The sequence below is a fragment of the Amblyomma maculatum genome, chromosome 11 (assembly GCF_055883805.1).
Source record: "Amblyomma maculatum isolate TAMU_Amacu chromosome 11, ASM5588380v1, whole genome shotgun sequence".
NCBI lineage: Eukaryota > Metazoa > Arthropoda > Arachnida > Ixodida > Ixodidae > Amblyomma > Amblyomma maculatum.
In genome coordinates this window covers 117879175-117904370 of record NC_139354.1, presented here as the reverse complement: position 1 = coordinate 117904370, position 25196 = coordinate 117879175, and the positions used below count along the sequence as shown (strand labels likewise).

The following is a 25196-nucleotide window of genomic DNA, read 5'->3' as shown; positions in this document are numbered from 1 at the left end:
CAGTTTACATTAGGTAACGAAGTATTGGAAGTAGGAGGCGAATATGTCTACTTAGGACAGGTAGTAACCGCAGATCCGGACCATGAAAAGGAAATAACAAGAAGAATAAGATTGGGATGGAGCGCATTTGGCAAGCGCTCACAGATTATGACTAGCAGCTTGCCGGTATCGCTAAAGAGGGAAGTATATAACAGTTGCATCTTACCTGTACTCACCTATGGGGCTGAAACGTGGAGGCTAACCAAGAGAGTTCTACTTAAGTTGAGGACAACCCAGAGGGCTATGGAACGAAAAATGGTAGGGGTAACATTAAGAGATAGGAAGCGTGCAGAGTGGGTCAGAGAAATAACTCAGGTCACCGACATTGTAGTGGAAATTAAGAAGAAGAAATGGGCATGGGCAGGACATGTAGTGCGAAGAGAGGATAACCGATGGTCGCTTAGGCTAACAAACTGGATTCCAAGGGAAGGAAAGCGTAGCAGGGGGCGGCAGAAAGTTAGGTGGGTGGATGAGGTTAAGAAGTTCGCAGGGGTCAAGTAGATGCAGCTAGCATAGAACCGGGTTAAGTGGAGAAATATGGGAGAGGCCTTAGCCCTGCAGTGGGTATAGTCAGGCTGATGATGATGATGAATGAGGTACTGAAAGGGCAACAATACTGGCTTCTGTCTGAGGCTGCTATTGCGGATCGTCGAACGCGTACATGCTCTTCGCTACTTGCTAAAGCACAATCCTTTAATTTATGCGCCTATTATTTCTAAAGCTACCGACTTGTGAGAGACCATCCGACATAGCTTTAAAACACTGCTTTAATCAAGCTCTAATTCGCCCTGAAATGGGTACAGTGCAAGTGATGATGACAGAGATGAGTTTTCAAGTGACTAGGCTGCGCAACATTGTGTTTGCAATTTGTGTGAATTTGTGAGACCACGACAGAACTAGAGAAAGAAGGTGGCTACACAGTATGAAAGAGCACTGCACAAGAGCTGACGGGGGAGCCTCAGTTCTTAAGCCGAGCCAACGTTTCGACTTGTCTCCGTAAAGTCCCCTTTTTGGCTCGGCCTGATAACTGAGGCTCCCCCTGAACCCTTATTCAGTGTTCTTTTATTTCGAAAGCAATACTACGCCAGGTCTAACCGCTCGTCGTTGCGTGTCGTGTCCGTGTCCCTATTTAAACACAAGACGCAAAAGAAGAAAGAAGAAGAAGGAGAACGATCGGTCACCCGCAGCTAATGCTTTCGCTCCAACTTTTAGCTCTATTTTTACTCATGAACCAGATGATCAACTTCCTTATTTTCCGCCATTTAACTACACAGCTATGCCGGAAGTCACCTTTAAGGCTAACGCCATTGCCAAATTAATAGACTCTTTAAAATTAACATCATTGGCGGGCATCGATGGAATCAGTGCAAAGATATTGAAAAACACAAAACATACATCCAGCATCATTTTGTTTTACATTTTCCAGCAATCACTTTTATCAGGTGTTGTACCACAAGACTGGAAAACAGGCAAGGTCATTCTTGTCCCGAAAGAAGGTTCTTTATCTCCTCCTCATAATTATCGCTCCATATCTATCACCTGCATAACATCAAAACTAATGGAACACATAATCGTCTCTCAGGTAACACATTTTCTAATGTCTGTCAACTTTTTTCATCCTAACCAACATGGCTTTATAAAAGGTTTATCTTGCAGCACGCAGTTAGCTCTCTTCACTAACGACTTAGGCTCCAGCATCGATCTTAACATTCCGATTGACGCTATCTTTCTAGATTTCGAAAAGGCCTTTGATAAAGTTCCTCACAAACGACTCTTCATAAAACTCTCGCGCCTATATCTTAACGATTCTGTTTATAATTGGATTTGCAGTTTTCTTGCTAATCGAAAACAGTTTGTACACGCTAATAAATGTTCATCTCCTTATTCCTCTGTTATATCTGGGGTACCCCAGGGCATCGCTCTGGGGCCCCTTCTTTTTCTAATATATATAAATGATCTGCCTACTAACATTTGTTCTAACCTTCGCATGTTCGCAGATGACTATGTCATCTATCGCGCTATAAATAACAACGCTGACCTTATGCTTCTTCAGTCTGACATCCAACGTGGATTAACGTGGTGTAAAACATGGTTGATGTCATTGAATGTGAAGAAAATATCTCTCCTATCATCTTATTGTCGTCATTCCCCACCATCTTCGTGCTATGTTATCGGTCACACTGAAATCACTCCAGTAACATACAAATATTTAGGCATCCACTTAACACGTGATCTATGCTGGTCTTCTCACGTAACTCAAGTCACTAACAAAGCAAATCGTCTTCTCGATTATTTCCGTCGAACCTTGCATCAAGCACCGCATCAGTAAAATCCCTGGCTTATTAAACACTTATTCGCCCCAAACTAGAGTACGCTTGCGCCATCTGGGACCCTCATCACAATAACCTTTCAGCTACTCTTGAAGCAGTGCAAAATCGCTCTGTTCGATTCATTTTCTCAGCCTATTCTTATAAGGTTAGTATCTCTGAACTAAACCTGCCAACCTTAGCTAACCGCCGAAAAATGGCTACACTGCGTTTGTTCCATAAATTTTACTAGCATCCTTTCCTGAATTCCATTATCAACCCCGCCCACCGCATCACTGACCGCACAAACCGTGGGAAGGCTGTGTACCCTCCCTCTGCCCGGACATCTGCCCATTTATCATCCTTCTTTGTCAAGTCAGCAAGGTATTGGAATTACCTGCCAGATGCTATCATGGACGACACCGACCCATCATCATTCAGATCATCATTAGAAAATTTCATGTGCTGAATGTACCACTCCTTCATGTAATACCGCTTCAATGGGGCCTTTGGGTTCGTAAATAAATAAATAAATATTCGGTTTAGCAGCGTTGAGCCTTTCTTATTTTTCATGTCATGAGACCACGTGAGAGGATTGAGTTGCACGGACAACTAAAGTAGCTTCTTTCAAGTGGAAATCGAGCTCTCCGGAGCCCTTGTATCTCAAATAAGACAATTTACTCTTACGCCAAGAGAACATGTTTATAGGGATTGCTTGAAAGGTGTCTTTATATGAGGCGATATTTCACATATGATGCAGTACCTCATAACTTAATGCATAAAAGTTTGTGCGAAATAATTGAAGAACCAATTGAAGGATGAGTGATTAAGAGAGTAGCAAAGATCGTGGACGCAAACGTAGACTGACAAAGACAGCTGTCGACGCGCGCGAGCCACAAATGATGTCGCGTTACCATAAAAGCGGGTCCTATGTGCATGAAAATTTTTAAAGACGAAATCTTTATTGGCCCATCAGTGACGCGGTCAAGAAGCGTCAACAGCAAGCGGCACAAAAATGCCATCATGCCTCGCTGATTGCCGTAGGATCTGGGATGCCGACCGTCGTAGTGCCACCGTAGACGCAAGTGGCATGACGGTATGCGCAACAGATACCCCTGCCCTCTCGCTTTTCTTCGCCCGTGGCACGCCATTTGCTCTTTTGGGATCAGTGACGTATCTCAATGTGGCGGCAGGTTACCTCCTTTGTATTAGAATTACGATGTAACCATTATTCATTCAGCGTTCCTGATGGTGTTATACTATTCCGCTTCCTGTTTGCATGCATCTTATAGTCTAGTTTACCACGGGATTCGAACTCACAACATATGTACCCCCAATTGTATCCCACAACCAACTCTCTCCACCACGTGATTTAGCCCAGTGGCTGTTGTCAGAGGAGGAGGAATGGAGAATGCGCCTTCAGAAAAGGAGGATCAGTGAAGAGCGCCCCCTCTAAGATGCCGAAAAAGTACAGGGGGTATTGCGCTATCGGAGCCGTTGTGGCGCGCACCTTGGAAGGAAGTGCGCGAATTTGGCACCGCGGCTGAGCATAGCGCGAGCGAGGTTTCGCCTTCAATTAGGTAGGCGGTCCAAGTACGTGTCTGCTGAAGTATTCTGCAAGTGTCTGCTAAAGCAGTTTCCCGTATAAACAGCAATGCGATGTATCAGGTTCTTTAATCAAGGCTTGACTGTGACAGGCCGGGAAGTCTATGAGGACAGATTTGTCGTAGTTGGGGAAGAATAATTACAGGTATGTCAAAGAGGTCATTATTCTAAACAGAACGTAACCGGAAGCCCTTTGTCCATTCCTATTGAAAAACTAATGTAAAATTGGGACTGGTGCCATTGGTGACAAACATAAAGGCGCAGCATATCAAAATTTGCCATGGAAAATGGTGCCGCATACTTTATGGTTTTACAAAGTGTGAATTTTGTTCCGGTTCCAGCCCTCAATTTTCATTTCGGAGCAACATAGCAGGTGCGTGCGCGTTCTACTACATTGGTTACAGTGATCTCTGATAAGCGGTACTGTATTGATTAAAATATTTTTTTACTGAAAGTGGAGTGTTTTAACGAATGGTAGGTTTCCCAACTGTTCAGATCAGATACCCGTGAACGTAACTGAACTGATGATAGCGTTTGCAGAGCATACGCTCCAACGCCCTAGTTGTACCTGTGCCCATAAGCCGACCCTAAAGCAGGTCTCTCATCTTCCTTTTCTAACAATGCATGTAATCCCACTTGTGCCTAAGGCCTTATGTGAAGGCAGCAGTATTTCTGAAATAAATAAATAAATGAATAGATAGATAAATAAATAAATAAATAAATAAATAAATAAATAAATAAATAAATAAATAAATAAATAAGTGCTGCGTCCAGAGACAGCGTGGCGGCCATGCTGTCCTTTTCGGAAGAGGAGCCCCCAGCTCACGAGACCGCCCTGATGCTCTGCGGGGGAGCGCTCGCCTTCATCACTGTGGGGGCCCTGCCGGTGCTTGTGTGGAGGCGCTTTGGACCCGGACGACGCGACAGGCACCATCTACCAGCACCAAACAGAAGCCTCGGCCAGTATCTGCTCGCATGGCCGCAGCATGCCGTGGCGCTCGCTATGGCGCCGCGCCCTCAAGGGTTTACACTTCGGGCGCCAAAGCGACGGTACCCTTTTGATGCGCACAGCACCTGAGGGTGAACACGAAATCATATCCGTGCTAGACCTCCCTGCAGTTATTTTTGTATATGTAATAATTCTATTGTGAACCAGTCCGATCGTAACCGTTCATAACCCTATTCTAATACCTGTCTATTGATTTACGGCTAGTAAGTATACCACGGTAAACATTTGATTCGTCATTATTTTCGCCATTGTGTTTGCGGAGAGTACCGAAATAAACTTCGGAAGGGGAAGTTGTATAGAGAAATATTCTGAATAAATTGTTATGGGGAGCCATGCGGGACCCGGGCCATCAATACGTTGTGTTTGATAGTCGTACTATATATGTCGTCAGCGGGGTTGTGTACTAAGCGAAGTTTTTTTCCATGGTTTCCGCCCGTGCTTCATGTGATGAAATCGGCGCAAAGTTTCGACAGCGGGAATGCGGCGCGAACGCAGCGTGCGCGTGGCGTCGCGTAGAGGGTTCTAGAAGATTGGAGAAATGCCTTTTTTCCGCGCGAGGAGAACGCGTAGACTTGGGTGCATCGGCGTCATCCCCTCCTCATCACTTGGCGGTGACAATGACACCCGGCCGGAGAAGCAACTGGATGCCTCCAGTAGGTTCGGTCGAAGATGACCAATGACGACACGCATATCTGAGAGGAGAGGACGCCTGTACAGTGGAAGTTACGTATATGTGCGCGCTGGCCTTGGACCGTTGTAGCAGGCAGACGCGGCGCGTCCTATTTATTGAAGTCGCGTCGCTTGGACCAGCTAGCCAGTGTTAGGCCAGTGTTGCAACGAATCAAGTGCTACTACCCGGCTCCCGGGATCAACCCGCTGTTCGTCAAGATCACTGATTTGGAAGGGAGCGGAGATCGCCTACAGGACGGCCACATCGTGACTCTCCAGATGTCGGTATGCGACAGTGCCAGGTGAACAATTGGTGTTTATCTGCTCTGACTATCTCGTTATTGTTCGATGTTGTAAAGCCTTTGTCGCTATAGAAAGCCTCTTTAGCTGCATGCTTTGCGTCACCTTTCTCTGAACCTCTTGTCTGTGTATTTTAAATGTTAGTGTGAATTCCCTTGTATCGTCTCTTGCTGTATAAAGTTTGTTTTGCTTGCAAATTCTAACTCGACCCTTGCTCTGGCTTGAACCGGCGCACCAAACGGCCACCCCCTTCTGCTACTAGCCAAGCCAGTCGAGGGCATTTAAGATTTGACACCCTAAGGTGTCTAGGAGTGTGTGCACAAACAGTGGCACATCGTTAGTAAATTATAATTAACGGGTGGCACTTCATTTGCTTACAAATAAAAATGACGTCATAGTAGGTAAAAGCGCTCCTATATCTGACGTGCATACATACATACATACATACATACATACATACATACATACATACATACATACATACATACATACATACATACATACATACATACATACATACATACATACATACATACATACATACATACATACATACATACATACATACATACACACACACACACACATACATACATACATACATACATACATACATACATACATACATACATACATACATACATACATACATACATACATACATACATACATACATACATACATACATACATGCATGCATACATACATACATACATACATACATACATACATACATACATACATACATACATACATACATACATACATACATACATACATACATACATACATACACACACGCACACACACACATACACACACACACACACATACATACATAAAGAGGCACTGGGCCACTAAACTACGATGAGGTGAAAGCCGCTATTGCGTGGTGGTCCGAAGCCTTCTACTATAGCAGCTCTTTCTCCCACCTTCTTCCTTTTCCTTACGGCTCGGTTAAGGCAGCGGTTAAAGTGACAGCGCAGAATCGGGAGATGCTGCGCCTTTGCATTACTATAAATCAATTTTAAACACCGCTGATGTCTGCTGTACTGCGTCTGTTTATGTATGCTGCGTGGTCTGTCTTCGACACGGCGCACCCCGAGACATAATTAGTGACCACAGTCGACAGTTTGCTGCACGTATTGTAGAAGAACTCTTGGGCACTTGTGGATCCGAAAACCGTCATTCTACCCCCTACCACCCTCAAACAAATGGCATTGCTGAGCGCCTAAGCTGGACTCTCACCAGCATGACGTCGATTTATGTAGCGTCAAATCGCAGGAACCGGGACGTCGTCCTGCCATTTGTTACTTAGGCCTACAACACAGCTAAGCATATTCTGCTTTTTATGGGAAAAGCCTTACTATGGTGATGAAGCGAAAATCTGTGCGTCGCCATCTGTGCACGGATGTGTCAGACGCAAATAGCGGACGTGTGAGGGGGGGGGGGGGGAGGTATTTAGAATAAGAACGATTGATGATAGGCAATGAAAAAATTATAGACATCGGTAGAGTTAATGAATAGTGCTAAGGAGTAATTATAATAATAATGACTAAAATGGCTTGTAATGACCAATATATCAAACGAAAGCATTTTTCAATTATCTCAGGGGCAGGATAGCACCGCTAGCAACTAAATTCCCGCAAGATAGTTATGCCCGTGACTACCAACCCACACATAAACACTTAATATGGGTACAAGGTCACCAGGGCATCCCAGGGAACGAGAGTGCACATGCCTCAGCCCGAGAATTTCTTCCCAGAGCACCCAATACGGATCTCGTGGAATTCTAGACAAAGGGGAGGAGGTACACCTCCGTAAGCTATATACCAACACTTATAACAACCCACGATGACTACATGCAATAGACCCAGAGTCATTCGGCTCAATGCAAATTCTGCGGGGAGAAGGCTGCCCTGTACCATATGGTGGGGGCCTGCCAATGAAATCAGACTATCACTATTGATAACCAGCCGACGCAGGAGGGGTAGGAAGCACATGTGACCAGCTCGGACGCAAGGAGTCAAAAGAACTCGTCCAAAGAGCGCGGACAGCAGCCTACGCCAATGGGGTTCCGGACGGAGGACTCCAACCGCTATAACCTCCTAAACATTTTCATTAAAATATTTTCATCACCACCAGCTATGCCTCGTAATGACCGTAACTGATTGGAAATGAGTAAAAACTTTTAACGATTAGTGGCAATAACTAGATACGACTCATCATGACTGCTAATCAATATGTGAAACGACTACTTGTAATGACAGCAACTTATTGGAAATGAGTAAAATGCTTAGCTATGAGTGGTAATGGCTCCAATGACTAGGCATGACTATATGAGTACGAAACTACCCAGATGTCAAATGACTTGAATGATCGCAACTGACTTTTAAGGCAGAAACACCTTGTTTTTACAGTTAACACCCAGCTAACAGAAGTTCCAATCCTGAATCCAAAGCCGCGAGATGCAGAATTCCGGCTGCAGCGGTGGCGTTTCGACTGAAGCGGAATGAAAAAAATTAGTTGCGATTCAGCTCTGGTTAACCCTAGTTGAATTGCGATAGCAACAGTGGAAACATTATTTTACCTGCTACATTATTCCCCCATCACGCCTTGTCAGTGTAAGGTACTACATTGTTGGGGACACTTAAGCTCATCCTTTAAGAGTATGACGTGAGGGCGTAAGCTACCCGCCCACATATAAATGGGAAGCGAAGGGTTCATTGTTGCTGAATCGAATGTGGAGCGAAAGCATTAGCTGCGGGTAACCGAGTGTTCTTCGCCTTCGTCTTCTTCTTCTTCGTCTTCCTCTTCGTCGTCTCCGTCTTCTTCATCTTCGTCTTCTTCGTCCTTGTCTTCGTTATCTTTTTATTCTTCGTCTTCTTCGCGGCTGTTCAATGTCAAACGTGGTCCTTCCTGGGACTACGATATGAACCAAAACCTGGCGTAGTATTGCTATTGCAATAAAAATAGGTTTAGGTTCGATTAAACCTGCTGCAACAGGGTAGCTCCACGTGGCTGCGCCTAGGAAAGCCTTGTTTATTTATCGGATTGTTTATCTACAGTTTCTGCCTTGGACTTGTCAGGTATAGCCACGGCAAGTTCTCGACAGGTTCAACTGAATCTCCCACGTTTCCCATGCGGCTGGCCGCTCAATGTCACGGCTACAAGGCCTCCACGGCAAGACGCTCTCAGTGGCTGTGCTCGTGAATTTTGTGCCTTGACATTTCACCTACTCCTGGCCCTGCTGTAGCGAAATTTAAGATTTTACCCAGTCCAAACCTTCATGATCATTATGACAAGATGATCTCATGGCTTAGCCCTCGCAGTGGAGCTGCCCGTAATAATTATTGTAATTTACTCGCAGGAAAGGAAAGGCGCATTGTCTGTCACACTTGCTGTGGGCACACCTGAACCGTGCCGTAAGGGAAAGGAGGAAAATTAAAGTGAATGGGAGAAAGAAAGAAAAGTGTGCCGACTAATTTCGACCACTTGGGGGCCTTTAACATGCACTGACAACGCATAGTGCACGGACGCCTCTTCGTTTCGCCTCCATCGAAACGCAGCCGCCGGCAGTGTTGTTATTGTGGCTGTAGGAAGAAGGAAAAGAAAATGCACGGGCCCGCTACAGGCTACAGGCTACATTTATAAGAAAATGTAATATCAAGGCGGGAGTGAAAGTAGAAAGAGAGAAAGGGGAGTCGTAGTGGCGAACTACGAAGTAATTTCGACCACCTGGGGATCTTTAACCTGCGCTGACATCGCACAGCACACGAATGCCACTTCGTTTCCCCTCCATCGAAACATAGCCGCCGAGGTCGGGTTCGAACCCGGGAACTCCGGCACTGTAGTCGGGCGTCTTACCACTGCCCCACAGCAAGGGGCGGACAGACGAGAAAATAGAGAAGAAAGAAATAATCGGGAGAGAAAGACGCGTGCCGCAACAGCCGTCGTCCACCACCGAAGGGGTGGCGGGTACAATGACGGCCAACAGATAAAAATTCGGTGGCAGGCTAAACCCCGCCGCAAGCGGCGGTTACCTACTTGTCCCAGCCCAATCAGGGCTAGGATCAGCCACCCTTCACCACAGCAGCCGGGATCGCATCCGGGTATTCCGGCACAACAGTTGGGCGTCTTACCACTGTATCACCGCGGCAGGCCAAGCTGCCACTTCAAAATAAATTGGTATATATATATATAGGAAAGGTGCTGCAGTGACACACATGGCGATGTCCTGGCTTGCCCATTGTACTGAAGCTACAGCTTTCAAAACAAAAATTAGTATATAGAAAAAGCGCAGTATTATCACATACAGCGATTTTCTGGAAGACACCTCGTAGTGAAGCTAATGCTCCAAAAATTCTCCTCTGCTGTGCGACGACAGTGCGACGCAACTAAAGCCCAGTGGTCTAATGTATCCCAGCAAAATCTGCTAAAGCGCCCCGCCGTCGTGGCGCACTCTTTGGCGCTCAATTGCTGTACCGAAGGATACTTGATCGAATCCGGCCGCGGCGTGCACGTTTCGATGGAAGCGAAAACCGAGGCGCCCGTCCTCTTTGCGATGCCAATGGGTCTTAAAAAATCACAGGTGGTCGCAATTTCCGGAGTCTTCACTACGATGTCTCATAGCCTGAGTAACTTTGGAACGTAAAACGCCAAAATCAAACCAAACTCTACTACAGCGTTCGTCAAACATAATCCGTAGGTCGATTTGGAAAGTTAAATCTCCAATATAAAAATTTAAAATTCAGTTTTGCAGGTCTGGAGCCTAGCGTCCGAAAGCGATCCCCTGTATTCAAGCTCACGCATATGCATTGAGTACACACATGTGCGCATGCAGTAATCGCCTGTACGCGCACGCATGCAAGCACACACAGAAGCAAGCATAAATGCTCTTGCAGGAACGCAAGCATGCAAGCACGTATCCACGGTCGTACTGCACAGGAGCTCCGCATAAAAGATTGTATTATCACGTCAATTAATTCGTCTCGATAGAAAGTGCAGTACCGGCAGGTTGACCTCTGTCCGAAGCAGCTGCGCGCGGCTTTCGCCATCACCATGCGTGCTGTACTGTCCTCTGTTGAATGGAAGCGATGAAGAAATGGAACACCAGCTACCTCAGCGTCTTGTCATAGTCAGCGCATCACATAGTGCGAAAATTCCGTGAACGTACACGCAGAAATTCGTAAACACTACTGTAACCAACTTCGCGTTTTGCGAGAGGGCCTTTGCGATGCGCATCAGAAACTGGTCTCTTTCTGGCATTAGTTCTCAAGTACAGCTTGACCAGGGGAGCGTTCTTCCTCAGTGCCGATCCAAGGCAACCGGCACAGATGGCGTCAGCAACGCGGACGCCGTCCGCAAGATTCTTGAGTCTGGTGTTGTCCCCGAGGGCTCGAACAGCTTCAAGCGTGAGTCGTTGTCTTGGTATACATAGAAATATAGTCTTTAAGGTTACGCTGATCCCGAAACTCTTCAGTCACACTGAAAATTCTACACTTTGAGTCATGCAGTGGACGAACGCTGGAATTCTTGAGAGCTACTAAGCTCTGTAACAGTATACGGCTGGTATCTGTGCTGGTATAGCTGCCCTCTTTGCACCCAAACACGAGAGCGACTTGCGTCTTCCGAGACACAGAAGGATGTCAACCAGGCGTCGTGGAAGGCGCAGACCGGTGATATCTATGGCCCTTCATCAGTCCTGTCCGAGATTACCACCATCAGCACATGCTCTTCTTCTCGTCATGATCCCAAACCTTATCAAGGCCTTCCTGCAGGAGGGAGGTGTATCCTAACTCGTTAAGACCATCGGCAGTGTTCGTCATTGGCTCCAAGCCTCGAGTGTTGTGAATGCTGTCCTACCCAGACGGTGGACGGGGACGAATGTAGGCGAGAGCTTGTTGGATAGTTGTGCCTTTCGCACGGTTGCGCACACTATGTGCATGTCGCTGATGCAGCCGTGATGCCGAAGCCTCGACGTTAAGGCAGCCACCATGCATACGGCTGCAATAGGACCCCTGTGGACAGCTTGATACGGAACGAAACGCAATCCCATTACTGCAGGAAGGCGCTCGACAAGCTTTTACCCGAGCGCACACAGTATCCGCTTCCAAGCAAGCAGTTCCGTGAGGATCCAACATCTGTCGTCGCGTCCCCTCGACGAACATGCCCTTGTGAAGTCGGGTTGTTCTTGTAGGCTTCGGCGGCCACTGCGTTGTCGGTGCCCATGTTTCAGGAGCCAGTACCACTCTACAAAGACGCAGGCAGACGAATAAGGAGTGGGGAAATTCAAACTCGAGAACGTGCCACGTGGAGAAAGCAGTACGTGGAGAAAGGAGCGCGTGCCGAGCGAGGCAGAGAATAGGAAGAGAGCGATCGGGGACAAATGACTGCGCCTTTCTCTCTCCCTCATTGTCTTCCTTTCTTCTATTTTCTCCTCTGTCAGCACGAGGTAGCGGAGATGGCTCAGCTGCTGAGCCAGTAGCAGGCCCGTGCGTTTTCATTTCTGCCAGTGTTATGATCCTCAGGGACATAAACACTTGAATCTCAAAGGGGGCGTGCGGGGACCCAGGAGCCTGCGCGTTCCGAATTCCTACGTGTAATAAAGATTTTCCCTCACGCTCTCCTGAAGTGCCAGCAACAGCAACAACAAGACTGCTGCATGTGTCTGCTTGCGACCGGAGTGACTAGACTTGGGCCTCGGCCGCGGCCGTCCGGGCCTCCCGACCTTGATCGACCTTTATCTTGTCACCAGACGCATGAGCCAGAGCTGCCACACACTGGCGCTCGATCTTCTGTGGATCGCTATGATGATGTGGCCATAAACCGGGATGACCGAACGCAAGCTGCTCGCGTCTCCACCGGACGCTGCTCCGGCCATATAATGTACGCGAAATAGTCTCGTAAATGACGGGACCAGGCTGTAGCGCAGAGGCTTTCTCAGACACTGCCGTTGACCGGGCACCCCGATTCGGGACGCATCCTGAACCACCGGCTCCGCCGACGCCAAGCTACACCTCTCCGCCGGACGCACCAACATCAAGAACACGAACATAGGAGTCGACGTTTCTATCGTAGACTATTTTGCTTGTTCTTTTCGCGTGTTATTAAGGCGATAGCCTTCAATGGCTGATGCTGTCGTGGACAAAGTGTGCCTCGCTTTTGAGGCGTTCTGATTGGCCGAGGCGGGATGCGTTCTGATTGGCTGAGGCGGGATGCCTCCCTGCCATCTGCAATGCCACACTTGAACGTGTGCTATTCTGGACGATAACGGTCGATCGCCCCACGTCGGCCGTCATTTCTTTGTGAAGTGTGCACCTCCGGGCGTCTTAAACACTTACATGGACGCAGAGCTAGTGCGGAGGCCCGCCCGATGTTCCGAGTCCTCAGTGACCTAAGACATTTGCGGGTGGGCCTCAAGCAAACTACTCTATATTGTTCTGTAGTGTATATATTTCTTTTTTAGAGCGCAGCTCTTTGGCGTCCGTTCCTGGGTTTCGTGTCGGCGTCGGCCTCGTAACCAGCTCCGCCCCCCTTTCATCCCCCCAGAGCCAGCAGCGACCGACTGATACCGCTGGATGCTGCTGACGCCGCTAGAGAGTCAAGATAACGTGACTGCATAGAACACCGTCTCCGCCATGCAGAAAGAGGAGCGGAGGGTCCCCCCCGCATCGGCGGCGTTGTCCCTGAAACCAACTCCGCAGCTGGGGTTGACTCACTATCGGCGTCAGCAGCATCAGTCAGTCGCTGCTATCTCTTCCCTCCTCCCTTTATCGCGTTGTCCGCTTGCTGCGCGCGCTTCTGCCCCCATCGTTTGCCGCTGGGTGTACACGCCGCCCCCCTCCCCCCTCTTCCTGCGAGTCTCCGGTTGTCAAAGCGCCGGCTCGAACTTAATTCCTTTCTTCGCTCCTCCTCCAATGCAACCCCTGTGCGGTGGCAATCAGAGAGCCAGATCGGTGGCGGCGGATCTATATGTGCACCGCCCGAGCCGAAATTGCCGCTGCCGTTCGCCACTGCGAAATTATCTGCCAGTTCTTTCTGAGCCATGAGCGAGACGAATGTTGACATAAAGACAAACAGGAATTTCTTCACACTTATGCGGGAGAACAGCCCGTTCCTCTCGCTCGTAACGCGTCCCACGGCTGTGACAACCTCGCGAGGCACTTGTATAGATCTCGTCTTTGAGAATCAAGCATTGGTGTACCAAGTCGAACATATATCAGTCTATTTCTCCGACCACAAAGCTTCCTTCATGACTGTCAAGAACTGTTAGTGGAGTCTTTGTTAAAGGAATACGTGTGAAAAATAAAAAAAAAATTCTGTGATAGCGCATACATGTGTCGCTCGATTTCTTTGCCTCAATCTATCGAAAAGGTGAAACAGCTTATTTGCTGCGCTCAAATTTCGCATTAGGAAGTAACGTAATCGTCGGTAATTCTTTTAACTACGCTTTCCTTTCTCCCTATCGCTCACCTCTTTGATTTCCTCTAACCCTTCCTCGCTATCCCTTTATTTCCGCCGCCCCAGTTAGGTGCTTCAGATATCAGATAGCAGATACCGGGGCTGGCAAACATATTTTCCTTTCTTCTGTATATAAATGTTCCCAAGGTCGCGGGATCGAATTCCGGCCTCGGCGGCAGCTTTTCCATGGAGGTGAAAAGCAAGACGCCCGTGTGCTGTGCGATGTCAGTGCACGTTAAAGAACCCCAGGTGGTCGACATTTCCGGAGTCCTCCACTACGGCGTCTCTCATAGCCTGAGTTGCTTTGGGACTTTAAACACCACAAACAAACGAACTTTAAAATAATCACTACCACCACCATGCGCGCTCTGTGAAAGGTGGCTGTTTCTGGCCCTACGGGGCTGGGACCGGTAGGTCAACGCCGCTTGCCGCGGGGGCTAGACTGCCACCGAATTTTGCGGCGGCTGTCGCGAGGCGTTCCTTGGCACGCTTTCAAATGCGGAATTGCAGATGGCAGGAATGCTGGAGAAAATGTGATTTCTGGAGGAAAGGCGCAGTATCTGTCACACTTTATTCGACAAGTGTGTGTTTGGATGGTACTCTAGCGCTCCGGACGTGTGTCGTTTCTTGACGCGAGTTGAAGTGTGGGACTGAAGATGGCAGGAACGCTAGACAAGAAGAGACCCCATTCTTTCGCCTTTCACTGCTTTAGTCGCTAAAGTTCCTTGTAATTGTTTTTGCCCTACCACGTCCCTCGTCCTAGCCTCGTGCTGTAGGTACCTTGTTCCGACGCATGAAAGCTATACTTATTCGCAATTAGGTCACAAATTACTTGCTAAATTACGATATCCTGCTTTATTGTCTACATTCCGAACTGCAATATTTCATTCATCGTTGGCAAGATAATTCATCCTCGATTACCTCATGAAGGCCCTGTTTGATGACTTTTCAGTCCAGTACCTTCCGTTGGCTGAGGTAGGCTTCAACGCGCCGGCATTTTAAAGGGGTGTTTAATTGACTTTGTTCGAAGTAGAACTGAAATTAGCGACCACCTGCTTTAAAAATGCCGTAATATTTCCACTGACTCCGCGAAGGTCAAAAGTCAAGGCTATAGAACATTTTTCTTTTATTTTATCCTGGCGACGTTCAGGGTAACCTGATATGTGAAGAAGTGGTCGATGAGATTCATGTATGTAAATAACATGGGTCTCAAGCTGTGTTCGTCTGACCAGTGCCGGTAAGCAATGGCGTAGCCAGAAACATATTTTGGCAGGGGGGGGGGGGGGGGGAAGAGGGGGAGGCCTGGTTATGAGGTGTCAGTGGAAAAACAATGGGTGAGAAAAAGGCAGTAAGGAGGGAGAAGGGTGCGGCGCTCAAACATTTCTTGGATGCTTTGACACCGAACACTCTCCCTGGCTTCGCCCTGACACTAAAGGAGAGGAATTCAAACCGCGGCTGAGAAGGTTGCGCAGTTTCGTATTGTTGTTCGCTAATGAATGTTGTCAGAAGGAATTAAACATTTCAGAAAATCCCAGAACTGTGATTTATGGTACCTTCCTCTTCTGCGATTAGGGCTGGCGTTAAATGTCTCTATTCTCCATAAATTCTAGCTTCGTCTTTTTCTGCTGTTTCTTTGGGCTGGAAATTGTTCTGCGTGCTTGCTGTTTTCAATGAGGAAGTTAAGAAGAGCACTCTGGAGTAAAAAGGCTCTACTATATAGCAATACAAATTTTTCAAAAATAGCGTATGAATGGCAATTGAGATGCAACTTCAATCTCTAACTGTTGCTTAAATCCAGTTTTACGTTTGTTGGCTAGCCTATATTGCTCTTTTTGTTTGGTCTGAAACCAAAGTGCCGTGAACCATCATTGAAGAATATTTTCGAAAAAAAAAAGAGCAACAAGAGACCACAGCTTTGATAAGTATTAGAAGCGGATAGAATAAAGCCACCCTACAACTATTGTTCTATTCATTGGAGAATGACGGAGGTTCTACGCACTACTGGAGCAGTAACGAACACGTTCTATATTCTGTTTTACGAGCCCTTTACATCATAACATAAGGGCACCTGGTCCAATGAGCATTACGGGGATAATATGACCGTGTTATTTTAATATTTTCACACTACTATGAACACGCCCACATGAACGCAGCCGTATACTGTGCGCTATCCTGATACTGAGCGCCGTCTTCAAAATAAGGTGAAGTGGCTGAATGGTAGGAAGAAGCAGTTACACTTATAAAATCTTGAAAACTAATGCTTCACTCAATTTTGCAGCCGAATGCTTTCATAAAGTTGGAGGAAAAGACAGAATCATAATTTAGGCAGGTTGAATCATGGTTAAGCCAATGATCGTACGAAAGGTATTCTACGTTCCGACTGAACAGCGTGTTTAACGCTCTCTCGATTTCAGTCATCCTTCCGCCTCGTAGCCCGTTTGTCTGGTGTTAAAGCAGCTGGTTCCATCTAGGGCCCCTTGCGTTTTCTCTTCAGTTGTTGTGGCTTGACCATATGGTCAGGATCCAGAAACTCCGTTTGACAGTTTTGTTAGGTGGTTTAGCATTGTGTGACTGGCACAGAGTTTGGCAAAATGTTAACTGTCTTTATTCTACGGCGTTCAAGTGGAGGTACACAAGTCCTTCGCCTCGCTATTTTGGCACAGAAGAGGGGAAATCTGGCGCTACATGAAGGTGCGCTAGCAGTGCCTTATGAGAAATTGGCGTGCAAGGAGCAGTAGAGGATCTGCCACAGAGCATCTGTTGTACAAACCTTCGTCTCCCTCACCGCTTCGGTGACTTGGCAAGAGCTGGCGTCACAAATGTTACGACAGCTAGACGTGGAGATGTCACAGAACCTTGGGGAGAGAGATTGCAGGATGTGTAATTACGCTCTCAACAGATCATGCGGAATAATCTCTGTGAGCAAGTGATGTTGCACACTGACGTGCGGACGTGTTTCTCGAAGATTCATTACTTGGAAATTTGGCCTCATTATGCATATGACGACTGATTTCGCTATGAGCTGAACTTTACAATTCCTTCAAAATGCCGTTCGAATTCCAAATACCTGTGATACTGACTGCCGCTCTCGCATCGCATATTTACGGAAAATGATTTGTGCTGTACTGAACGTGGGAGTTCTGTTGCTCTTCGCGCTTGCTGCGGAGTAAGTTTTCTATATTGATCTGGCAGCTTTCTGTTTTGTTTACCAGTTAGAAGAAATAGCGGTACGTTCTTCCTAAAAAGTAAAATCAGAAATTAATGCCTAATAAGTATGATATTCATTAAGTTTAGATGTCAAGATTCCCTCTAAGTGATAATAAGGCAAGAGCGTTTTGTATACTGTTTTCCTTTCCTCGAAGCTATTCTACAAAAGACTGTTGGCCGAAGATATACAGCTTTGACAGAAGTAAAGAGAAGTGGCACCTTTTATTGCAAGCATATTGGGAGCCTGTTCGAGACAATTATCCCTGGTACAGTTCAACTACTCAGCTTCGGTAGCATCTGTCGATAGGACAGCCTTTGCAGTAGGCGTATTTGAAGAGGGCTCTTGTCTGCGGCTCACCTTGGTCGTCGTTTGAGTACATATAATCTCTGCTCAAATAATTTTAATTCCTTAGCTCCTGCCGCTAATACCTCACCTATTCGTATTCGCACGCAGTCATAAGCAATCACGTCATTCAAATATTGGTCTAAACGACCACTCGACATAGATACAAAGCCTAGATTTTATCAAGCAATACCAGTGTGGGTGTACGACCCAGAAACAGGGCACCCGACTCGACATCAAAAAGCATTGGAAAGTTGATTCTTATTTCACCATTGCACTTTAAATTAGCGACGAATCAGTTTTCGGATATGCTAGCTATAAAGTACTCCCTGCCACAGCTATGGCCACCATCTTAAAGCGAAAGCCTTTCTTAGCTCATGGGCTGTAGATATGTCCACAAGAAATGTTTTCGCGAATTGATACTTGCATATGTCTTCACCGGGAATCGAACCACTGTCTCTCCTATCTCCAGCCAAGCGCGCCAATCACCAATCCCCGCCGGCCGGGTGATAAACAGATTTGTAATACTCCTGGTCTAGAGTGAGGATGATAGTAGCTATGTCAGTGACGAAGCACTTGATGCTAATGGTAACGATGGTAGTAGCGATGACAATGAGGGTGCATCTAAATTAAAATGACGATCGGAGCAATTTTGATGATGATGATACTAGGGATGGCAATGACGCTTAGTGAAAACAGTCCTGTAAACAAGCTTTCACCATTTCCGCTCTTAAGCAGATTTAAGCGCACTCCTGCAATTGTGTTTCGCTGATAACGCCGGGAACGCCAAATTCTCCGCAGAATGAAGACTCTATCGCGTTAAACGTCAAGGGACACTTAAACTCCGCCTCTAAGATACGAGTCCACAGCGTTATTAGCTCTGGCTTGCGACGCCCCTTCTGCATTCTCATTCACGTCCCTTCATCCTGATATTCAGTTAATGAGTTACATAATGTATGTGCCTCTGTTATTGCACTCGTGATTATTAGCACTCAGTCGTAAGATACCACAATATATGAAAGATCACGCGACGTAGATAAAAAACAAACTTAAACTAGTCCCTGCAAACCTGCCGCGTGGCCTAAGGGTAATGTGTCTCATTCAAGATCCAATGGGTCTAAAGTACACTAACTGGCAGCTGCTGCCAGCGTGGCCGCGTCACGTAGGTTCGTGACGTCGGAAAAAGTAGTGAACACTTAACTTCCGCCGTTAAGGAAATAACGAGAGAACGTTAAGACTCCCGTTCACATGCTCTCTCCATGGATAATCGTGCCCTGGAAAGTGTCCCGAAAGATTAGATCCGATCTCATCATCCCGTCGCAAAGGCGAAGCCCGAGTTGGCAGCTCCTGCCAAATTCACACAACCCGACGACTATTCAGAGAAAGGACATGTCATCTACCTTTTCCAACTTTGATATCTATACCCGTGATTTTTCGCTCACAATGGCGGCACCGACATTGCCGATGCCATATATTTTGCAAAACGGGGTCCTTAACTCAGTCGTGTTAAGTTTGGGCGAGATAATACACGAACAGCATTCAGACCGCGGAATGTAATTGTGTACAGTTGTTTTGTGTATCTATTTATGTTGCTTTTCTAATTTATAACATATACGTTTTCTTGTCTATTTGTAATTGCTTAAACATGTCTTGATTATATGGGTGTGTTTTCGATGCCTGTCAAGCTTTCCCGCTAAAGTCCTATGAGGTTCTGGCTGGCCATTTGCTTGCATTCATTCACAGTTGGTGAAATAAAGTGTAAATATTGTCATTATTATTAAATAGCAATGTGCACTGTAAATCATAAATTCAAGATGATCATGATCATGCTATCTCGTTCTCAGTTGGCGCCGAAATTCGCTGGTTAACCTGGCAACACATTTATTGTAAGAGTGTATGCATGTTAAATGCATGATGTTTCCCATTTCCTTTCGAAAACAGCCAGTAGAAATGCACGGCAATCAAGCATAAGAGGTTCGAATGCCGCGGCAATCTTCACTGCTTCCCTCATATGCCGATTCAGCTAATGGCCAAGTCCGGTTGCTTTCCATGAACTCGTCACTGAAGAATACCGGCCAATGTCAGGGTAGGAAATGATTCCATGATAGAAAATTCATTATGGCTGTTTAAACGGTATGGCTCCACTATTTCAACATCCCTTATTGCACCTGCGTTTTGCAGGCTTTTGGCAGGCGCGCTTCTGGGTTGATGGATGGCATAGTGACTCGGCAAGTGCACTTCGGTGTCACTTCATGCGGATGGAAATGTCAATGTGCTCGTCATAGAAAACTCGCATATTGAATAATTTTTTGCTTCAGCGACGTAAGTTTACTTGTTGAATAAGTCATAAAAAAAGGCCGATCTTGATTTCCGCTCACAATAAGTATTGGGTACCTCGGCTGAAATATGTGGGAGTATATTACTCGCTAAATAATTGTACTCTTACGAAACAAAGCATTGAAGAAGAATCCGTGCATACCCTTCGTTTCCCGATGGTGTGTTAATTGTATTCTTTCTTCACCAGGCTAAAACATGCGCATCAGCTCCGTTGGAAGAGAACATCAATGCTTTTAAACAATACCAAATAAATGCATGGTTTCACTATTTTACATAGTACAAAGCTGCTTGAACTAACAAATTTATTTAAGAACTAGTTTTTGTCGCGCAGGATTATGTGGGTAATATTATACGTTTAAATTACAAAACGGGGCATAATATTAAGAAATAACTTTTCATAACACCTAACGACATCGGTTCTTCACGCACACGCGTTTTTGTGCCTCGTCGCTTGGCACCGTTGAAGGATGGACCCCGAGAAGCTCTAAATAACTGCTGCGCATAATATTGCGCCCTCTTTCACCAGGTAGTCAAAATGCTCTCTCTCGCTCTCTGACGAAGCGAAAATTTTTGTCTCTGACAAAACGCACCAATCCTGCGCAAGTATTTTTAGTTAAACATCCTAAGACTGCTTTATCCACCTAACAAAGTCAACCCTTCTCTTCCTCCAGTTTCTTACAAGCTTGGCAGTCTCTCTGTTCATACTCATGTCGGTACGACAGATTCTTCCGTGTCTGTAGAGATGAAGTACTTTCCAACAATCACTTGAAGAACTTCTTTGTGTAATATAACTTAATTTTGGCCGAGCAGGCAAAGCCCATACAAAGAAAAGCATTTATTGTTTATGGTAAACAATTGCCCATGTTTCCTTGTTACCTCCAGTCGCTTTTATGTATTCCCATATCCTCAGCAAAACGTATTTTGATTACGGCAGTGTACCGGAAGACTGATTAAGAGTTTGAGAGGAAAATTAGGTTTTTTAGGGCCAAGGATGTTTATGTCTACGGTAACACGCCAAAATTGTTGTATGCACGTTTGAGTAGTGCTTGCTCATAAATGTATTGTGTATTATTAGTTTGGCTTTCGAGCCTTCCTTTCATGGTTAGGAGGAAAAAAGCAACGGTTAATACTATATGCTAAAAGACTGCGGGGAACGCAGCCATTTCCAACCCCATGCAACTCCACCGCCAGTTGTTCTAAAATGGCTTGCATGAGCACAACAAAGTCGGCACGTGTAATTAGTGAGATGAAATAGACATGCTCTAACTTTGCATTAAATTATAGACTCGACAGTAGCTCGTCATCGGAGCCCTATCGCAATTTCTCACTCTGCTGAAGTCTCAGACATTCCTTGTGGGCGTAAGCGCCAGAACACTATTATAATGGAACTGAAAACAAAACTTTATAACTCTTTTCACGAGTCAGCAGAAATCCAGGTAAGGAAGAAAAATGATTGGAATAAGTTCTGTCTACAATGCTTTGACGCATTTCTCACCGTCTCTCAAATATGCCGCAGATGCTTCGTCCAAGCACATGCTCCCTACTAGTTTCAAGTGTACCCTCCCAGCGAAAATAACACACACCGTAGACATCATGTAGAATCTACGCGCTGGTCCATAGATAAAATATCGGAGCGCCCTAAGAAATAAGCGTGCAAATTATGTTTACAGCAATATGGGGTGTTTTGCAAACATTTCTAGTTTCTATTAAATGATGCGGCATCGGCAATGTTGACTACTTCTCACTCGGTTACCGTTGCCCTCCCTGTCAAAGTAAAGTAAAAGGTTTTGGTTTCGCTTTATAGAGCTCAACATGCCAAGTAAAATAACTTACAGATACTACATGTACTCCCTTTTGTTCCGTATTCAAAAATATCGCTGATCTATTCAACGAATTGAGATCCAGTTTTTCACGCGCACCATTGCCCCGCCGGGGTGGTGCAGTGGTAAGACGCCCGACTACTGTGCCGGAGTTCCCGGGATCGAATCCCGGCCTCGGCGGCTGCGTTTCGATGGAGGCGAAACGAAGTGGCGTCCGTGTGCTGTGCGATGTCAGCGCACGTTAAAGATCCCCAGGTGGTCGAAATTACTCCGTAGCCCTCCACTACGGCTCCCCTTTCTCTCTATCCACTTTCACTCCCACCTTCATCCCTTCCCTTACGGCGCGGTTCAGGTGTCCACAGAGCAAGTGTGACAGATACTGCGCCTTTCCCTTCCTATGAACCAACCAACCAACGCGCACCACAGTATGCGCAAAGCCGCAGATCTAGTTCTTTGTGTGCAAGGCGTACAGAATGATAAATGTCTAATGCAGGCTTCCTGAGTTCTAATGTTTGTTTGTTTTTTCGTTGCAGCGGAGGCAACGTGAACGGTGTATTAAGCGACCATTATTTCTGCATTCAAGCGGTATGAATGCCAATGACTTTTTACATGTATAGGTTGCAACTAAATGTCGTGTGTAGCATTCTGAATCAAACGTTTTCTGTGTGTGCTAATATTGGGTAAATTTGTTAACGTATGCAAAGAAAAAATTGAGCATATGTACTAGAGCACCAGTTAAATGAAAATGCAGCAACGAAAGTACAAAGAAAGCTATAAAAGGCCTTGATGACGCTGTCGCAAAATAACTTCAGCAAATCGTCATCCAATGTGCAACCGTGCATTACTCAAACGGCTCAATTTTCCATTTTTCTTTAGTTGCTTTCGTTTCATTACATTAGGTTCACCGAGAAATTTACCTTCAGTCACAAGATTGCTACTTGTTCCCGAATTTTGTTGTTTCATCGCAATTTTGAAGCGAAAGCTTCAAAACGCGGTAGTTCGAGCCATCGGGTGTACACGCTTTTCACCTCGAGGGAGATTTAGAGGGCAAACTTGTGTGTTAAGCCTGTGGTCACTATGTGACTTTCTGGCATAGTCACGGAGGCCACCAAGTGGCCCGTGACCACTGTCGAGGTCACGTGACCTAGTGGTCGCCATGTGACATTAGGGGCATAGTCACGTAGACTACCAAGTGGCCCGTGACCACTGGCAAGGTCAAGGTCAAGGTTACTTGAGGTGCCGTCTGTCGGTACGCACGGTTTTCACCTTGAGGGAGGTTCAGAGGTAAAGGTCCTGTGTTAAACCTGGTGGTCGCAATGGGACTTTGGGGCATAGTCACGCAGACCACCAAGTGTCCTGTGACCATTGTCAAGGTCAAGATCACGTGAGGTGCCGTCGGGCATGCGTGGTTTTCACCGTGAGAGATTTAGAAGTCAAACTTTTGTGTAAAACCTGGTGGTCACCATTTGACTATGGGCATAGTCACGTAGGCCAGTATGTGGCCCGTAACTACTGTCAATGTCAAGATCAACGTCACGTGAGGTGACGTCAATGGGACGTTGAAGTAGAAGGCGCTAAAGGGGCGATAGTATATAAATAGGAGCCCCCGGTATCCTGCCTAGGCTACAATTCTGTGTGAGATGGAGGAGGACGAACACCCTGCTACAGTAGCGCATCGTAACGCGAAGGCACGTCGGAATGAGGCCCGGAAAAGACGGGGGGCCGAAGAGACCGATGAAGAACGGGCTTTACGTTTGGAGAAACGCACAATCTGTTTAATCCAAGCCTCGCAAGCAGCGCAGCTATGTGCGTCAAGCTTTCGCTGCCCTCCAGGGTTAACCAAAGGTAAACCACCAGTTAATTTTCTTGCTTACGAGAAACAACACTGGCATTGCATTTCGTGCCCCCAATGACGTTGCACCCTAACGACATGCGGTAAAGTTCTATGAATTCAGCCGATAAAACGATATATAAATCAACTGTACTGGCATATGTTAGCTGGCGGCGAAAATGTTGTACTGTGCCGATGAGACTCAATATAGGCACATGAAAGATACCTGCCAAGGAAAGACATAGATAAGAAAACAGAAACGAAAAGGAAATACAGATGAAGGATACGCATTGTGAATCTGGGCGCAACATTGCAGCTAGCCATTAAGCTCTGTCTTTAAGATGCACTTGACGCCTGCGTGCTCCAAATTCTTCATTGTGGATTCAGCACCATAACTTTTTTTGCGCGATAGCATGCAGCCTAGTTCGATCGAAAAGGTGTCACCCACGCCTTCATCGCAACTGATAATTGAGAAAACGATTCGGAAATAATACGCGATTGATATCACATCAGCAGTGGGACGCGACTGTTCTCTGAACAGCAATGAGAGTGTTGTCATACCGTTTCACTACCCATTTAGCATCCATCTGCTAGTGAAGTTCGAGACTAGTTTGCAATAGGGATTCCGACCGACGATATGTATAGCTCCGATTGTATGCAGTTAATTGTATGTATAGGTGCCCGCCGAAAAGTGGGGCAGATGCTGTGCGTTACTGTTCCCCAAAACCCAACTTTTAGAAGAAATATTATTAAAAACATTGGAAGGCCATACAAATATAAATGTTTATGGTCGGCTGTACCTATCGTTGGACTTTTATAGTCAGCCATAAAGTGCCATTGAATGTCCATATGTAACTATAAAAAGTCGTATACCACGTTGGTTATAGTTTGTCAACCATACAAAATCTTTTTAGCTAGCTATAGAAAGCCCTATGCTCGTGAAGCTAAAGATTAATAGTAATACAGTTATCTCTAGCTGTCTACAGAGATGGGAATGGCTGTAAAGTTACAGAGTGCGAGCCATAGAATCTGGTTTGGCAAGCTATAGAAAACTATGTTCCTGATGCTATAGACCAGTAATAAGAATAATACAGTTACCTTTAGCTGTCTGTAGAAATGCAAAGGCCTCTAAAGCTGCAAACTAGAAACTATATAACATTTTTTAGCTGGCTATAGAAAGAATGTATGCTCTTGAAGCTATAGAAGAGTAATTATACAGTTATCTTTAGCTGCCTATAGAAATGTAGATGCTTCTAAAGCTGCAGAC

The 25196-nt window shown here is 46.0% G+C and overlaps 1 protein-coding gene and 1 long non-coding RNA gene across 2 annotated transcripts in view; both read left to right on the top strand.

Annotated features, from left to right (window-relative positions):
* LOC146174836 (uncharacterized) overlaps positions 1-6298 on the top strand; it is a 41668-nt gene extending 35370 nt beyond the window's left edge. Inside the window, exon 8 of the mRNA XM_084585467.1 lies at positions 4725-6298. Within this exon, the coding sequence (XP_084441593.1) occupies positions 4725-5028 (304 nt within the window). The 3' untranslated portion in view covers positions 5029-6298. The remainder of the gene's footprint in view (positions 1-4724) is intronic.
* Positions 6299-17411: 11113 nt separating this feature from the next.
* Positions 17412-25196, top strand: part of LOC146174835 (uncharacterized) — a 33140-nt gene continuing 25355 nt past the window's right edge. The window contains exons 1-2 of the long non-coding RNA XR_014701995.1: positions 17412-17557; positions 22632-22683. This is a non-coding gene — a long non-coding RNA (uncharacterized LOC146174835). The remainder of the gene's footprint in view (positions 17558-22631; positions 22684-25196) is intronic.